The sequence below is a fragment of the Solanum lycopersicum genome, chromosome 9, assembly GCF_036512215.1.
Source record: "Solanum lycopersicum chromosome 9, SLM_r2.1".
Taxonomy (NCBI): Eukaryota; Viridiplantae; Streptophyta; class Magnoliopsida; order Solanales; family Solanaceae; genus Solanum; species Solanum lycopersicum.
The window spans coordinates 8,455,511-8,474,422 of record NC_090808.1 but is presented as its reverse complement, the minus strand read 5'-3'; the positions used below and the strand labels follow the sequence as shown (position 1 = coordinate 8,474,422).

The 18,912-nt window shown below is 31.3% G+C and overlaps 2 protein-coding genes across 2 annotated transcripts; both read left to right on the top strand.

Annotated features, from left to right (window-relative positions):
* Window positions 1-12,573: 12,573 nt before the first annotated feature.
* Window positions 12,574-15,731, top strand: LOC101267438 (aldose reductase). The gene is made up of 8 exons (XM_019215483.3): window positions 12,574-12,777; window positions 14,189-14,239; window positions 14,428-14,501; window positions 14,592-14,679; window positions 14,742-14,948; window positions 15,027-15,098; window positions 15,160-15,396; window positions 15,505-15,731. The coding sequence occupies exons 1-8, from the start codon at window positions 12,637-12,639 to the stop codon at window positions 15,592-15,594; spliced, it is 960 nt and encodes a 319-aa protein (XP_019071028.1). The 5' UTR covers window positions 12,574-12,636; the 3' UTR covers window positions 15,595-15,731.
* A 1,760-nt stretch (window positions 15,732-17,491) lies between these two features.
* On the top strand, window positions 17,492-18,085 carry LOC104649121 (uncharacterized). Its single transcript, XM_010327823.1, has one exon. The coding sequence runs from the start codon at window positions 17,492-17,494 to the stop codon at window positions 18,083-18,085; it is 594 nt and encodes a 197-aa protein (XP_010326125.1).
* Window positions 18,086-18,912: the final 827 nt, after the last annotated feature.

Below are 18,912 nucleotides of genomic sequence, written 5' to 3'. Positions count from 1 at the left end.
TGGAGAATCTATCTTTGTGCATCATAGTATGTTCATTGATTATATACCACATATCCAAATAATCAGATGAAAAATATTTGGTCCCCGACCATAAATCAATTGAAAGAAAATTTGATCATAATTTATCGGTCTGATGCATACAATTATTTTTGTATGAAATATCGTATTTCATATAGACATATGAAGCTTTATTTTCATAAACAATGATTTTATTATTTGATACATTTAGTGTTACATCATCTTGAGTACTTATCAATATTATAAAGATAAATTTTCTTGATTACATATTCTGAAATTGTGCTCTTAACTCAATTACTTTTGCACAAACAATTTTGTGAATGTCAAACTACATGTTGACAACAAATGTACATGTGATTATCTTATAAATGCATCTTTTTATCATATCACATGATAGGTGAACGGGTCCATATTCACCTTTTATACTTTTCAGGATTTAGGGATTTAGTCCCAACTTTAGTTGATCCAATCAACTTTATCATAAGAACAAGCAACGTAAAGAATTCTTGAAGACTCTTTTAGTTTTTCAATGTATGTCCATTACTCAGTATGCACATCTTTGGGATAACCAAATTATTCATGCCTACTAATAAAATTATTAGTACTCGTAAACTCCAAGTTTACTACGTCATGTGCCTTTTGCTTTAGTAAATTTCTTAGTTACTATTATATGAGTAAATTTTAATTTTATTACTCCAAGAGTAATTTTCAGATTTATTTCTTCTCAATTACTTTACCCTTTAGGTGAGTCGTGATCCCATCATTCAATGAACTAATCTGAAGAAAATTGTGCATGTAACATATTATTTGTGCCAACATTTTTGCAAACATCAAGTTGCGAGATAATAATAGGCACACATGAGACCATCTAGAAGAAACATTTATTAGGACCATTAAGTCTAAACAATCCTCTAGGTGGATCACTAAGTCCACAAATATTTGAATACGTTCCTAGAACGTAAAGAATTCAATCTCAACTTTCGTTTATGATGGTGTCACAATTAGCTTGTCTTGCTAACAATCATTACAAGAAAACTCACCATTTAAAAGAAATTTTAGGTTCTTCAACAGATGTCCATTTTAATTTTCCATAATTCGTCTAAATATTATAGACTAACGATGTCCTAGAAAATCGTGTCAAACTAAGAAAGTATTGAAATTAGTAATTTCTTATTTAACATAGAATGTGCCTCAATTGTACTAATTCTTGTCCAATACAAGCTTGAAAATAAAACATGAAATTTTTTTATAATAAATGTCTTCTTAGAGACTGACATTCTCGGTGATACCACATCATTGACGAAAGGTTGCTATCTTTTTCACGTCTAGCATGGTGGCTTATCACCTCATTCACTCTAAAGAATGGATCTGTATTCTTACCATTTATCAAAGGCTCTCATTCTTCATGAATGAAACACAATCATCTAAGTACATCAAATTTTGATAACTTAGTATCTCATTTGATATTCATGTGCATCATTTAATCAATTGTCTTCTTTTAGACATTTATGCACTGTTATATTCACTATGGGGAATGAATCTGCTTCAACGAGATATATTTCATGACTAATTTTATAAAAAACTCATTATTTCCCTTAGTCATCATAATATCATCAATATGGTGCATTGAGACTCAAACCCAACGTCTTATGCCATAAATCAATGAGGGATTTGAATCCAACATCTTTCATCACAAAACATCAAGACTTCTGATGTCTTACCCTCTTGGTGCGATTGGACGTAGATCCATCGTCTTATTCTCTTGGTGCGATATAACTTAAATTCATTTTCTTACCCACAATGAGGCTCAACCTCAAGCCTTTGAAAATAATTACAATTTTATCTCTTTTAATAATTATTAATTATATTATAATTACACACAAAATTGAGACTAATGATTTCTTATGATCAACATTAGCAGTTAATAGATATAGTTTAATAGATCACGTACCTCATATAAAGATTGAAAATATATCTTTCGCTAAATTGTGCTTATTTAATTAGTAAAATAAATTAAGGAATCCTCTTCACGTCGGTTAAAATTAAACGTATAGAAAGTCGACAAGTCTCTTTAAATACTTACTTTTGATGGCACCTCCAGATCTGTTACATAAATAATTATAACATAAAGATAAATCATACCTTGAAGATATAAGAACCTTATTGCAAAACTTATGCAAGATCTCTTTTGCACTTTTACCGTCTTCTTCATAATTATTTAAGAATAGAACAATCGTGTTGATAACGTGTTATGAAATTATATAAAATTAGAAGAAGAAGAAGAAAGTAGGAAGAAGAGACAAGACTTCTTATTTCTCTTGAAGTATATTCAGGATTCATAGATCTTTCTCAAATCTTATTTACAATGAAGGAAAACCCTTTATTTATAGGGAAAATCTTACTTGATCCCCAAGTAGGATTCCTAACCATATCCTATTAGGACTCCACATAATTAGACATTCACTATAATACGAATTGTTCATAACACTTAACGTATTTTAAATGGATTTAAAATGCCCCTCCTTCCACCTTTTGATTTATAAAGTCTTTAACGTTTTTTAAGGTGTAAAGTTGCCCTTTATTAACGACACAGTGACATGACAATTATGACATGGATTTTCTTTACTTAATACAAATATATGATCCATTTAGAGCCTGTTTGGCACAGCTTAAAAGTTGGTTTTTGACTTTTGTAGTTGTTTGACAATACTCAAAATAATATATTTTAAGTTTAAAAAAAATTATTTTAAGCCAAAAGTTAAAAGCTGGGGTAGGGGTGTTTTTTTTTTAGCTTATAAGATGTTTTAAGTTGACCACATTTTTTCCTTTTTGCCCTTAATATTTTTATACAATCTCCAAATTACCCACATAACCCTAACATCTCTTTCTTCCATTTTTCCCTTTTCACGTTTGACATAGCTGTTGAAATTCTTTCTGTTCTTCCAATTTGAAGTGAAGATAAACCTTGAAGTAAGTTTTTTCGATTATGTTTTTATTAGCTTCCATTTCTCTCGATTGATGCCGATTATATGTTTAAAAATCGAAATCAGCTGAAAAAACTCTCGAATTAATTTGTTGATAAAGAAGTATGTGGATGATAGACAATTACTATTACTAATGAATGAAAATAAAATAAATATTAATCTTTCAAGTAATCTATTCAACTTATATATTATTAAAATGTAAAATAAGTTGCACATATAACTTAAATAAAAAATTATATTCCTCTTATAAATAATTTGTGATAATAAAGAAATATGTGATTGATAGACCTATGGATGAAACTAAAATAAATCTTAAATCGTTCTTTGATCTATTCAAATTATATATCTTTAAAATCTATAATAAGTTTATATTTCTCTTATAAATAATTTGTGATGAGAAAGAAATATGTGAATGATAGCAAAATATAATTATTTATGGTTGTAAAATAAAAATTAATTAACTTTTATTATGTTAACATCTTTTAAGGGTATTTCAAACATTTTGATTTAAAAAGTTGTTTATAAGCACTTATTTGCCAAACACATCAACAATTTTTTTTAACTTCACTACTTTTATCCAAACGCATAACTGTTTATTTTAAAAATAAATTTCAACACTTTCAAAAGTATTTTTTTAAAGCTGCTTTTATTAAGCCCATCCAAACGGACTCTTAGTCTAGAAATCCGTTTAAAAAATCTGAGCGATATGACTGATTAATTTTGGGTCTTTTGTTCCCATTTGTTCCTAACTCTCATCTTTCTTCCTACGTCCTTCAGTTTGTCTTCTTTTTTCATTTATCAGTTAATTTCAATAAGAAAAAGAAGGGATGAACTACAAAAAATAAGGTAGTTATAATCTTGAATTTGTTCCTTGTTGACATTGAAATGTTCAAGAAGAAAGGAATTTTTTCTTCTTCAGTTCTGAAGCATCCTGCTTCCAACTATAAACACCACCATTCAAGATAATGACCAATCAAAAAGTCCAATTCCAAAGAAAATGAGCCATAAAAACAAAAGCTTCATTTGTCATCTCCACCCACAATATGTTCTGGCAAAAGACTTCTTCAGCCTAAAACTTGAAGATAAACTCTTACTAATGCCTAACGATTTGCAATTTATAGACATCTTCAATAAAATCCCCTACGTAGCTTCAGTAAATTCCTTGAAAGCTTAGGAGTAAATCGACTCAGATCAGAAAAACTCATCAAAAGTCAATAATTGACATGAATTTCAACAATTCTCAAGCAAACACATCTCATAATTCCGACAAAAAGCTGATAGTGATCAATATCAAGATTCTGCTATAAACCCACCTCTACAAACTCCTAATCAAACTCCTAAAACGGCAAAATCATTACCTAAGTTACAGAGTATGTACTCAACTGAGTAAAAAATTTAAGAAACAAAAAAATATTATCCGAAAATCATAACTAGAGACGTTGTTATTTACAACCATTGTCGGATGAGGTTGAGAGTCGTCCTAAAATGGATTTAAGTTCATTTTCTACCCCAATCACATAAAATGTCAACGTCTCTAGATCTATCACAAAATATTTCTACCCCAATCACATAAAATGTCTCACCCATATCTTTAATTTCAAAGTTCATAGAAAATTTTCATCTCACGCATTATGCTTAAATAATTGGCTGCAAGTAAAATGTCATCAACGTACAAGACTAAAAATATAAACTTACGCCCACTGATCTTTTGGTATTTGCACCGATCAACGATAATTTCCTTAAATTCAAAAAATGGTATGGTATCATTGAACTTTATATACCATTATCGTGAGGCTTGTTTGAGTCCATACATTGATTTCTTTAGCTTACACACCATTTGATCGTTCCCTTTAATTTTGAAACCTTCTGATTGGTCCATATAAACATCCTTCTCGAGGTATCAATTAAGAAAGACAGTCTTCACATCCATTTGATGTAACTCTATATCATAATGAGCTGTCAAAACTAAAACAATTATTATTGAGTCTTTCTTTAAGACCGGTGAAAAGGTCTCTATATAATCAATGTCTCCTTTTTTAGTGTATCCCTTGACAACAAGTCTGACTTTATATCGTCAAATATTACCATTAGAATCGTGTTTGATCTTGAAGACCCATCTACACCCGATTCTTTTAGAACTCTCTGGTAATTGAACAAGATCCCGAACTTTGTTGTATTCCATGAATTTTAACTTTTCATTCATGACATCAATTCATTTGTCAGACTTAGTGCTTTTTATGTTATGTGAAAATATAATTGAATCTTTATTAATTCCAATGTCAAAATCTGACTCTTGCAAATAAATCACATAATTATCTAAAATGACCGATTTTCTTTCTCTTTGAGATCTTCTTCATGACATTGTTTGTGGTGCATTTGCGTCAGATATTTGTGAGTTAGTTCCTTCTTGAAGTGTTTCACCCAAATATTATTCAACATTGTTTAAGTGTTCTTCAATAGGAGAAACAACATTTGTTGTTGGTGGGGAAGTAGGTACATTTAAGGGCAATGAAATATTTACTCTTACCTCATTAAATTCCATACTTTGTTGTTCAACACTCCCACTAACTTCACCATTCTCAATGAGTTTTGCATTATAGGTTTCAACAATTCTCGAACTATGATTTGGATGGTAAAACCTATACCCTTTAGATTTCTCTGGATAACTAATGAGTAACCACTTATCATTCGAGAATCTAATTTAATAGAATGTGGATTACAAACTCTAGCTTCTGCTTGACAACCCCAAACATGCAGATGTCTTAAACTAGGCTTCTTTCCCGTCCATAATTCAAAAGGGGTCTTTGAAACTGCTTTAATAGGAATGTTGTTTAATAAATATAGAACGATTTTAAGAGCATACATCCACAATGATTTGGGTAATGAAAAATTACTTATCACACTTATAACCATATCCATAAGTGTTCCATTATGCCTTTCTGCAACACCATTTTGTTGAGGTGTTTCTGGCATAGTATACTACGCACATATGTCATGTTCTTCAAGAAATTTTGCAAATGGACCTGGACATTGTCCTGATTCATTATATTTTCATAATATTCACCACCTTTATCTAAACTAATGTTTTTCACTTTTTTTTTTAATTTAATTGTCTTTCAACCTCATTAACATATACTTTGAGAACATCCGCTTCTTGTGCTTAGATCTTTACGAAGACGTGCCAATGGAATCTACTTCTACTTGTTCAAGTGAAATTCGCTGACATTTTGTTTGGATCATTGTTACCTACTGTTTCATAAGGTATGGTATTGTATTATACTCTATTATACTGTATTGTATGATAGATACAATGTTTGGCTAGACTATATTGTTTATTATTGTTAAATAAAATTTTAATTGTTTGATTTGATTGTATCGTACTGTATTGTAATTTATAAATTTACTAAAATATCCTTAATAATTCTAGGGTAGGAGGTTTGACTAGATTTAAATAATTAAGGTAAAGGGTAAATTAGTATTTTAAAATATTAAATAAAGATATAATTGAAAAAATAAACTAATTAATAATGGGAACACATCAAATTGGTTGTTCCATAAAATAGGGATTTTCTTTATTACGTACAATGAAATTTAACAATACAGTAGAATATATTTTAAGTAACAATTAAACAAACATTGTAGATATAGTAATGATACAATTCAATACAATGAAGAACGATGATCCAAATATAATGTTAGTAATATCACAATAGATGCAGATTACTATCAGACTATCAAACAAAATCTTTTGGTAATTTGGTATTTGGTAGTTTCGTATAATATTTGGTGTAAAATTTGAAAATTGATATTTGGATTGAAATTTGATATGAGACGTTAATATCATTTCGTGTTGAACAAATTACAGAAATACACATATTTTATTTCACTTATTTCCATCATCCCCTATTACTTTTAAAAATCTCTAAAATCTTTTATTTCTTTAATGTGTCTAAGTCAGTATTTAATGTATCCGAGATACATATTATGTATTTGAAACAGTATTTAATGTATCTGAGCTACATATTATGTATCGATTATAATGTATCCGAAATACACATGAATGTATCCGAGACAGTATTTAATGTATCCGAGCTTCAATTATTCTATTCAATTTTTTTAATTTTTAAGAGATTAATGTAATTAAAAACTTATTAGGATTAGATTGTAATTTCATATTAAAAATTATGAGATTTATATAATTTACACTTAGGTAGGACATTCGATATTTCCCTTACCAAATTATTTACTTAATTAAAGTCTTATATCAACATATCCGTTACTCCTTATTACAAGTCCAAATAGAAAGTTAAAGAATAAACATAAATAATCCAAATGCATGTCTTTTAGTTGCATCAATTTATTTTCTTAATGTCTTCTTACTTGTTGATCTTCTATTATATTATACATGCACATAAAAGAATAGAAATAATATAATTTTTTTTCATACAATTGACTATAATTTCAATATGGTATTACTGAATATCTAACCAAACCAAAGTTTCATTTACCATTTTGTTAATTACCAAACCGAAATTAAAAAAAAAATCGTATTTGATATCTATTTTTAACTATCAATTACCGAATTATTCAATTCAAAATTTGAGAAACCCGAACAGAATACCGAATGTTCACCCAGTGTCACGTTGCTTAGAAATTTGGCTCGATATTGATTAAAAAATGATTTAATTAATGACGTGATCGAATCATAATTGACCATGTATTAAAAATATTCTTGCAAAACCGAAATTTTCCGTTAACAAATAATGAAATAAATATTCTTTTCTAAAATGAAAATGACATAAATGAGTCAAACCTTAAATGAATGAATGATATAGAGTAACCTTATCTTGAAGATCGATAACATATTTAATTTTTTTTTTTTTAAAAAAAAGTGTATCTCATATAGATAGAGAGAGAGAGAAAGGAACAACTTGACTGCAGTGAATTAATATGGTTTGAAATATATAACGATAAATTTTGAATTTTTTTCTTTAATATAAATTGCCTATAACCCAAAGTTGAGGTAAGGGGTAGTACTGACTATTGAGTAATGATAGAAAGGGAGGGACAAAGAATCGTGTGGATTGGGTTAACTTAACGTCTACGTTTGGGAATGACAGAGAAGTTAATTGTACCTTTATTATTTTTTTTCCTGTTTCATTTTTCAGAATACATTTACTTTCTCTAATCAAATCATGGCCATCCCAATTCCCATGTACTTTTAATACTAATAATTTTGCACTCATGAATCTCTTATCATTTTTAAAGTTCTTGCACATCTCTAACGTTTATAGTGGCCCAAGATCTTTTACCCTAAATTTCAAAATCAATATCCCTACTTGTTTTCTTCACTAGTAGATATTTGGATCTTTTGGCCAAAAGGCTATTTTCAAAATTTAATTGCACAAAAATACAAATTTTTAAGTTGGAGTAAAAACTCTTTATGATTTTTTTATATAAAAAAATTCTGAGCATAGGTGAAGAGGAAATGAGGGAGAGAATTATAACAAGGGTAATCGTGTCTCACCAACAAGGTGAAATTAATATTCAACCAATCGAACTACTAATAGTTCTCACACTCTTTATGATGTCATCATTTTGAAGTACAAAATCTATCACTCTTTACTGATCTTCTAGGTCATTTTCTCTATTTAGAGATATTTTAACGTTTAGTGCTTTTTTATAGTGACCAAAGTCATTTATGACTTGTTGAAACTAAAAGTTGGGTTACTTGATCATTCGTTTGATTTTTATGCAAGTTTGTGTGTTCTAAAGCTTTTAAAAAGTTGAATGATTGACTTCAATCAAAGATTTAGCTAAACTGTTTCAGAATACATTTATGGTGGTTCTGTTAGGTTGAGAACGTCGAATTTGGTCTAGTTGAATCTTTGGTTTGGATCTTGATACTTCCGAGCTAATTTTAAACTACCTTGTGATTTTAGGCTAAAATGAAGTCATAGGTGTGAGATCCAGTTTTTGTTGAGACGACCTCCGTTTGGAAGTTTTGACATCTCCATTATGTTGGGAATGCTAAAGTTGGTGGGCAGCATATATATAATTTATTTGTGTGCACGGATTTTCGAGCCAATCTCGAGCACCCGAGCGGATTCCATTAGGACTTGGCTAAATTTTCTAGTGTCTGGTAGCCGCCTAAGCGGCAAAGAACTACTTTAGCGAGCCTAGCTAGCAAAGGGCTTCCCGCTTAAGCACTCTTACATCACTTAGAGGCCAGAGTGATGCTTTAGTGGAGCCTCATCTGATATACCAACCGTTTTACTGATAATGGTGCAACTTTAGCAAGGCCGTTAAGCGCCCAAGTGACTTCTTTTGCGGCTTCGCTTGTAGTTAAAATTGATTTTTAGCTCTAAGTGTTCACACATTTTGAGACTTGGAGAGTTGGACATCTTGTGGGATTTTTGATGGGATTTATTAGGACTGTCGGGAAGACCTTCGGTATGTTGTTAGGCTTGTACTCTCGCGTTATAACAGTAAGTTTTCCCTCGACTCCTCTTCATTTTGGTTCTTTAATTGTCAATTCTCAAGTTTATGTATGGTCTGTTTTAGGGGCACTTCGAAGCTCATATTATGCCTGTTTTCGGGACCCATTGACGGAACAAATTTTGGAATTTCTTATGTGGGTTCTATAATGACATTTTAACTTGTTTGTAGTTTCGACTTTAGTTATTGTGAATGGGGTGTCTAAACACTTGTATTGATACTGAGATCACTAATATAATAGTGTGGAATCATTTGGAGGCATCTCAGAAGGGAAATACTTTGATTTAAAAGTAAGAGTGTGAGTGATCAGTTTTGAGGTAGGTTACAACTTATGATCCTTAGACCTTGCTTGTGATTGTGCTAGCATGTTAATTAGCTAAGTATGAGGTTGATTTAAGCATGATTTTGTGATATGTTCTTTACCAGTATTGCTTTGACCATATTTCAGTTACTCCAAGTGATTTTTCTGTTTTGCATGATTTGGTTATATCCGTTTGTGCCCGTGAGTTGATATTAGGCTAGAAGGGTCTTAATGGTGTTGTTTGTAAGTCTTAGCCTAGATTTGGCTAGAGGTTATTTAAAAGTTGATTTTCATAGCTCATAGGCCTAGTTTCAGGTTGAATTTTGGGCTAGATTTAAACCAGCAAGATATATTGTGACCTTCAAATAGTCTTGTCAATATCTTTGGGTTGACGGGTGTGGTGAGTAATTTCCTAGACTCATTCATGTACATTTCCCCTTTTTGCGTTGTAGCTAGTCCGATCAAAGATTTTAGAATAGACTTGGACTCTGTACAATCGATTCGGTGTAAGAATCTAGGAGATGATAGGTGTTTGTATGACCATATTGATGTAAGATTTTGTAGTCGAATTGGCCTCTTTGAGGACTAATGGGTTCGTATAAGGTTTTTCGATGTAAGATTTTGGGAGGGACTAGATATTTCGATGATATATTTCGAGATAAGTTAGGCTCTATCAAGACTTTTTGACATAATATTTTAGGGAGGACTAGCCATTTTGACGTAATAATTATATATGTAAAATAATAGTTGATCCCTTTACCGAAGGGATATCTAGAGACTTGTTTGTGAAACATAATAATATTTCAATATTGAAAATAACTTGGTTCTAATATTTTCATCGATATAAGAGTATTGATTTATATTCATATTTCATATGCATCTGATAATGTTTTAAAGATAGAGTGATTCAGACAAGTTGCAAGATTATTCTTTTTTATGAGCAATTGCTTCTTACGTCGCTGAACGTGAAGAGATGATTACATTGTCATTATGACTTGTTTATAGGTCAAACGAGAGTCTCCCCTAGAAAGAGAGTTTGAGCATCATTAAAGAGAGAATCTCGAGTTAGACATCTAAAGGTGTCTACACTAAGATTTACACGATGTTAAATAATTAAAAGAATGAGACACGTGCATTATTATAAGCTGAAAATATCATAGCAAGTGTTTCATACCACGTGTGCTAAGCAACCAATGAGTTAATGAAAGAATGATTCTTTGTTTTTTTTTCTTCTGTGAGACATCAAAAGGTTACATTAATTTTTCATTGGAATGCTCTCTAACCTTTAATTATATCTTGAAGTTTCAATCAAGTTTCTACTTTAACATATCATCGGTAGTCACAAATGATTCGATAATATAGTGTATAGCTATTTAAATAATTAAATTCAAGTAGAAAGAAAAGACAGATTGAATAATTTAATTTGTGTACACTAGCCGGTTATTACATTAAGCATGTAAGTATCGAGTGTAATTCTATATATATTGATGAGAGAAATTCAAGTTTGACATTGAGAGGTGTCTACCCTAAGATCTACACGATATTGAATAATTAAAGAATGAGACACACACATCATTATAAGCTGAAAATATTGCAGCAAATGTTCTCTACCATGTGTGCTAAACAACCAATGAGTTAATGAAAGAATGGTTCTTTGTTTCTTTAGTGTGTGAGACCTCAAAAGTTACATTAATTTTTCATTTGAATGCTCTTTAACCTTTGATTGTTTCTTGAAGTTTCAATTAAGTTTCTACTTTAGCATATCATCAGTAGTCATAAATGATTCGATAACGTAGTGTATAGCTAGAAAAGCAATTGATTTGAAATAAATAGAGTTAAGTAGAAGGGAAAAACAGATTAAATAATTTAATTTGTGTACACAAGCCGATTATTACACTAAGCGTGTAAGTATCGAGTGTAATTCTATATATATTGTCAAATAAAACTCTAACTCTGCTTCTTAAGATGACAAGAAATAGAATAAGTAACTATTGAAATAGTAAATATCAGGATATTATAAATAAAAGTATACTTATATAAATAGCGAATTCTTTTCACATGTGATTGAATTTCACGGGGAGCTTAATACCCACAGGTTACACAAACTATTCATCGTGGGAATTCCACATGGAGCTAAATACTCACAGGTTACCCAAACTATTCATAGTGGGAATTAAGTGTCTTGTTGATGTCGCAATGGTGCGCATGGGTCTTGTTCATTATGTGCTAAGTGAGTATATATATATATATATAATTTTCATTCTTCAGCCATGGGTCATGAATCGCCCGTATTAATTGACGCTAATCGATATTTAAATAGAGGTAAGAATAATAATTTTTTTAGAGAAGTTGTTACATGTAATTATAGAGAGGGCAATACTTTAATTTTTGATCGACAGGGTATTAATATTTCAAAAATATAATGAAATATGTTTGTATATTATTTATAATAATTTAGAAATATATTTACTTTTTTTTCCTTTTTATATTATGCTCAATTTTTTTAATTAGATCCGATACCATTATTAATTATCTGGATCATTCACAAATGTATATACGTCAAAATTCTAGAGCAAGAGAACAAAATACACAAAGGGGAAAAAAAAAAGGCAAGAAGAGTGTGGTAGGTAGCCAAAAAAAGAGAACGTGTCACAAAAATGTGTTGCAAAATTTTGTGAATGTGTTCAAACGTGTCACAACTTGCAATGCTACGTGTATACAAACTTTAGCCCCTCTATATATTTTCCATGCCATATAAATGTCCTTTAATTTATTGTCTTCTTATTATATAGCAAGTATTGTATCGAAAATTCATACCCGTTACGATAAGTTAAGATGGCTCAGATGACAATAGACCCACAAGGTGAGAAAATTGAATCTTTTGTACTGTTGAGTGGTCACAAGATTCCTGCTATTGGTTTGGGCACTTGGAGAGCTCATAATGCTAGGGATTCTGTTTTTACTGCTATTCTTGAGGTACTCTACCTGTTTGGATTGTTATTTTCCTCCTCTTGTTATAAATAATGTACTTTTATTGTATTGTATTGTATTATATTGTTATATTATTGTAATATTACGAGTTGATGATATGTTGATTGTAATGTATCTAGGGGCGTAGCTAGAGTTTATTTGGATACTCTTTGTCAGAAAATAATAATGTATATATGAATAAAATAACAATGTATATACAAGTAAAATGATAATACCTAACATAATAGGGTGCTAGGGTGTTGCAGTGGTTCGAAAGTAATAAGGACGTCACATGGAAACTTATAATATGTAAATCATATGATTGATTAATCATATGAGAAAAACATATACTAAAATTAAAATATTATTATATGATTTGGCCAAATGCCTACACATTAAATTGAAACTAATATTGAAAAACATAAAGATGTTGGGGAGAAAATATTTTCATAAACAAGATTCTCTAAATGACCAGACGGTGGATGTTCTTGTTGTGTTTTTAGTGTGAAAAGAGGGATCTTCTATTCATAGGTATGGGGATTTCATACCTTTCCTCTAAAGAAAGAACAAATTAAATATGAAAGAGAGCTATATTTTCCTTTCAAAAAAAAGATAAACATTTTACGTTTTTTTATTCTTTTAGAAAAAAAAAAAACTTCAAATAAGATAAGAAAATCAGTCCTTTGTTGTACTCCAGTAATTTATGTTGAATCTCATTAGCAATAATTTTTTAACAGTTTTTCACACTAAAAAAAAGATATTTATTCGTAAAATTTCTGGCTCTGTTATTAATGTATCGTACTGTTATCTAGATGTTATGTAGATGAAGTAATGAGTGGAGTAGACTACATTGATTGTATTGTGCTATGTTGATCGACTGGTTTAGTAACAATATCATTTCTTGTGGTGTTTTTATTTATTCTTAAAGTGTTGTTAAGAGTAGGGATGTACACAACAGAATCGAAAAATTACACCAAATTAATACTCGATGTTCGTTAAATTCATTTTAATTTTTTTTTAAAAAAAAGAGTCGAATTGAACAAAATCTACTCGACATTTCTTGTATAACTTTTTAAATATATTTAATTATACATAAAAAAAAATTTGTTGTAATGTAATCCATAATATTATTTATTTATTTTTACTTTTTCATAATTTTTCATCTTTTTAGCATATTCAAGTTAGGGTTGAACTTATAATTACAGTTTGTTTGATTTCAACTTACATATAATACAGACGTATGAACTTCAATTTTTCGTCTCACTCATTCCGGTGCGTGTGAGTCCCTTAGAATATTGTGCGATCTTCAATCCCCCAAGGCTTGCCCCTTGGAGCATGAAACCCAACCTTTTAGCACATTTGATTATTTAAAATTGTTTTTTCAATGAGTATCTATGCTCTTTAACTATGGTTGCAGGCTGGCTATAGGCATGTCGACACAGCGGCAGAGTACGGAGTCCAAGATGAGGTTTTTTTTTCCATTTGTGATTATTCCTTATGTACACGTTGTTTAGCATACACATAAGAACAAGGCTTAGTTTTCTAAAGAGAATTATTGTGTTCATAGTTTAAAGTTTTCTATAACAGAATTGTAAATAAATGTCATTTTGAGACATTTAATATCGACGTGCAAGTATGAAATTGTTCTTTACATAGGTTGGTCATGGAATCAAGGCAGCTATACATACAGGAGTAGAGAGATCAACCTTATTTATCACATCTAAACTATGGTATTCTCTTCAACTTATTTTAAATCTCTCGGATTTTGTACATCCACCGTTCGATGAAACGAATTAAGTAGATTTTATCAATTGTTTTAGGTGTTGTGATTTGTCAACGGAGAGAGTTCGACCTGCATTGATGAAGACACTCAATGAATTGCAACTGGATTATCTTGATCTCTATCTGGTACTTCCTTCTTTTTGAGGTATTTATTTGCTAGTTTTGAAATCTAACAGATGAATCTGCAGATTCATTGGCCCTTCCGTCTCAAGGACGGAGCAAGTAGACCACCAAAAGCAGGGGAAGTGTCTGACTTCGATTGGGAAGGTGTTTGGATAGAAATGGAGAAGTTAGTTAAAGATAAACTCGTACGAGATATTGGAGTCTGTAATTTCACTGTTAAGAAACTTAATAAGCTTTTAGATATTGCAGAGATAATGCCTTCTGTATGCCAGGTTAGTTGAATATTAATTATCCGTAACGTTCTTCCTCTCTTTATTTCGTATTTTTGGCTAATGTTATGTACTGATTAGATGGAGATGCACCCTGGATGGAGAAATGAAAAAATGTTGGAAGCGTGCAAGAAAAATAATATTCACGTCACAGTAAGTAACCGAAACTTTATGCATACTAACAAGTTCTCGAATGTGAATTCAATTTTTTCAGGCATATTCACCTTTGGGTTCGCGAGAAGTTGATCTAATTCATCATCCAGTAGTAGAGAGAGTAGCAGGGAAGTTAAATAAAACGGCGGGGCAGGTTCTAGTGAGGTGGGCTATACAAAGAGGAACGAGTACGATTCCAAAATCAGATCACTCAGAAAGAATAAAAGAGAACATTAAAGTGTTTTCATGGGAAATTCCAGAAAAAGATTTCCAAGCTATTTGTGATATCCCAGATCAGGTACTACCAAATTGTGTTGGTTTCACTAGATGTATATTGTTTATAGTAATGAAGTTTGTTATTACGAGTAGTTCCTACGCAAACAATAATCGAATTTTTGATGTGTAGATGCGAGTGTTAGATGGGGAAGAATTGTTTGTGAACAAGAGTGATGGGCCTTACAAGAGCGTAGCAGATATTTGGGACCACGAAATCTAATCAAGTTTTTTCTTCAGTTTGGCTTTGTTTTTAGTATATTTCTTTGGTCCTTATTAGCTTTTAATTTAATAATAAGATGATATGTTGTAGTTGAACGATAATAGTGGGTAAATCGGAAACCAAAATAAATTATGTTATGCATTCTCTCGTTCTTTTCGAGTTATGTAATTTAGTCTTATCATTGTTGGAATAACAAATAGTGCTACATTCGGGGCTCTTGTTATAGCCAAACACGAGGAAAAATTGTTTATATCAAAATATTAATTAGATTTTAATAAGTAATGGAGAGATTTTAAGAATTTCATGTTAAAAAATAGTGTATCTAAGAGTTTTCTTTTACTGTTTTACTTCTGCGGCTTATTGAGTCAAATAATAGTTTCTATATTTTAAGACTTGTCATAACCGAACACGAGGGAAGATTGTTTATATCAATATTAATTATATTTTAATAAGAATGGAGATATTTTAAGTATTTCATGTTAAAAAGTAGTGCATCTTAGACTTTTCTTTTACTGTTTTACTTCTGCAGTTTATTGAGTCAAATAATAGTTTCTATATTTTAGGAATGATGATCAGGTTAGTTGTTTATTAGGCTAGGAATTTTATTTGTTAAAGTTATTCTAAGGGTTAGAAGTTAACGCTTATTATATATATATAACTATAAGTGTCCGCTACAAAAGTACATAGCTTCAATTCAAGCAAAATAAAGTTCTTTCTCCATTTCAACCTGTTCACCTGCTGCACTTGTTCATTTTTTTCTCTGTTTTATGGTATCAGAGCTAGGTTATTGGCTTGAACGTTCTTTCCTTCTCTATCAAGTTTGTTAAGTCTTGTTGGAAGAGATTGAAAGATGAAGAGAAAAAGTTTGTGGCAGTATGGAAGTCACCAAATGAGCGAGATAGTTCAAACGCACAGCTTGGTGTCAAGAAACTTGTCTGGAGAAACTATAAATACTGGAGAACGTGTATGAAGGCTTACCTTTAAGGTCAAAGACCTGTGGGATCTTATTGCTGATGCTGAATAAGAAATTTCAGCAAATACTCCGAAAAATTCAGATTCACGGAGAAAATGGAAAGATCAAATGTGGTAAAGCACTCTTTGCTTTGAGAACAACAATTGAAAAAGAGCTCATTGATCATGTAACGTGATGTTAGTTCACCAAAAGAAGTATGGAAAATACTTGAGAAATTGTTTACTAAAAAGAACATCGCTAGGCTTCAGCTGCTGGAAAATGAATTGGCAATCCGAGCACAGGAGGCTTGTCTATTTCTAAATATTTCTTGCGAGTTAAAGCTATATGTGCTGAAATTTTAGAATTAGACGCGGTTGAAAAAATGGGCGAAGCAAGATTGCGACGATTTCTTATTTGAGGATTGAAGAAGGAGTATAATCCATTCGTCACCTCCATTCAGGGTTGGACATAGCAACATTCAGTTAAAAATTTTGAGATTTTGCTTTCCAACCTAGAGGCATTGGCTAAACAAATGGCAAGAAGCCTTGAACCAGATGCAACTCTCTTTTCAAGGGATAAGAACAAAGAGTGTTAAATAAAGAGATATTTTCCATTAGTTAGTTAGTTGTATCTTGTTAGTTATATTGTTAGAAAGGTAGTTAGAGTTTGTTAAATGTTGTTAATAAAGTGTATAAATACAGTATGTACAGGTTGTTGAATATAAGTTAGAAATACACAAAACATTATATTTCCTCTCCTCTCTTCTCTTCTCTTCTCTTCTCTTTTCTTCTCTCATCTTGAAGGTTCTCACATGGTGAAGATCAAGGATCTTAACATGGTATCAGAGCTTGAGCAATCGATCTCATATTCCTTTGATCTTCCCAGTTTCTGGCTCACGTTTCATTTTTTTACTGTTCTGTTCTTCTCCTGTTCGACCTCTCAACAATGGTGAATGCTGGTTCACCTGCAGATCTGGAAATTGGAGCTGAAGTTGTACCCACTTTGGTAACAATCGATCAACACCATCCTTTGTTTCTTCAGCCCAATGATACACCAGGTAGTTCCCTAATTTCGATTAAACTAACAGGCCCTGAGAATTATGCATTATGGAGCAGTTCAATGCGAATTAGTCTGTTAGGTAAAAGCAAGTTAGGATTTGTGGATGGTCGATATCCTAAGGAGAAATTTGATGCTTCTCTTCATGATTTGTGGGAGAAATGTAATGCTATAGTCCTTTCATGGATTATGAATTCTGTTTGTACTGAATTACTTAGTGGAATTGTATATGCTACAAGTGCATATAAGGTGTGGACTGATTTACAAGAACGATTCGACAAGGTTAATGGATTTCGAGTCTTCTTTCTTCATTCACAAATTTCTACTCTTAACCAAGGAATTTCTTCTGTTTCAACCTATTTCTCAAAACTAAGAGAACTATGGGCAGAATTTGATGCATTGATGTCATGTCCTGGATGTAATTGTGCTGAGTCTAGGAAATATGTGGAACACTTTAGTATCAACGTCTTCTTCAATTTCTGATGGGTTTAAATGAGTCTTACTCATAGTCTATAAATCATATCATGATGATGCTTCCTACTCCATCGATTAATAAAGCATATGCCATGATCATTTCTGAGGAAAGTAGAAGATCTCTGGGTTCTTCTTCTTCTTCTTACAGCTGTGAAATTGCTGAGGGGACAACTTTGTTTAGTGGTAAAAGCAACTCAAGTGTACGCACTAACTATCAGGGGAATAATTCCTCTTACAAGGGCAGAAGCAGAAGGAATGATCTCTACTGTGATCATTGTCATCTCACAGGTCACACAAAAGCAGTGTGTTACAAGTTAATTGGATATCCTCTAGATTATAAATTCAAGAAGAAAACAGGATCATATATCAAAGAAAATGAAACTAGTAAGGGCAATCCTAATCCTAGTGATATTGGAAATCAGTTTGGGGGTCAATCTGCCAATTTTGCAGGATCTTCTCACATGTCTAAAGGTTCTACTGATACATTTGGTGTTATTCCTCAATTTACTGAACAACAATACAAACAGATCTTGACCATGCTTGATTCAGAAAAATCTGATGCTGATCATGTAGCCTTGACAGCAGGTATGATCTCTCATACTACTACCATTTCAGATGATGTTAAGTGGATAGTGGATTCTGGTGCTTCTAGTCATATAGTGAGTTCTGTTGAGCTGTTATCTCACACTACAATAGTAAACAAGAGTGGTCTAGGCAAAGTTCATTTGCCTACTGGTAATGTAGTTAATATAACTCATACAGGATCATCCTGTCTCTTTCCTAGTCAAGAGATAACCAAGGTCATGCATATTCCTGAGTTCAAATACAATTTTTTG

Coding starts and splice junctions, on each gene's coding strand:
- LOC101267438 (XM_019215483.3), top strand. CDS start 12,637: ATGGCTCAGATGACAATAGACCCACAAGGTGAGAAAATTGAATCTTTT. Junction 14,680..14,741: donor ATTATCTTGATCTCTATCTG/GTACTTCCTTCT, acceptor ATGAATCTGCAG/ATTCATTGGCCCTTCCGTCT. Junction 15,099..15,159: donor AAAATAATATTCACGTCACA/GTAAGTAACCGA, acceptor CAATTTTTTCAG/GCATATTCACCTTTGGGTTC.
- LOC104649121 (XM_010327823.1), top strand. CDS start 17,492: ATGGTGAATGCTGGTTCACCTGCAGATCTGGAAATTGGAGCTGAAGTT.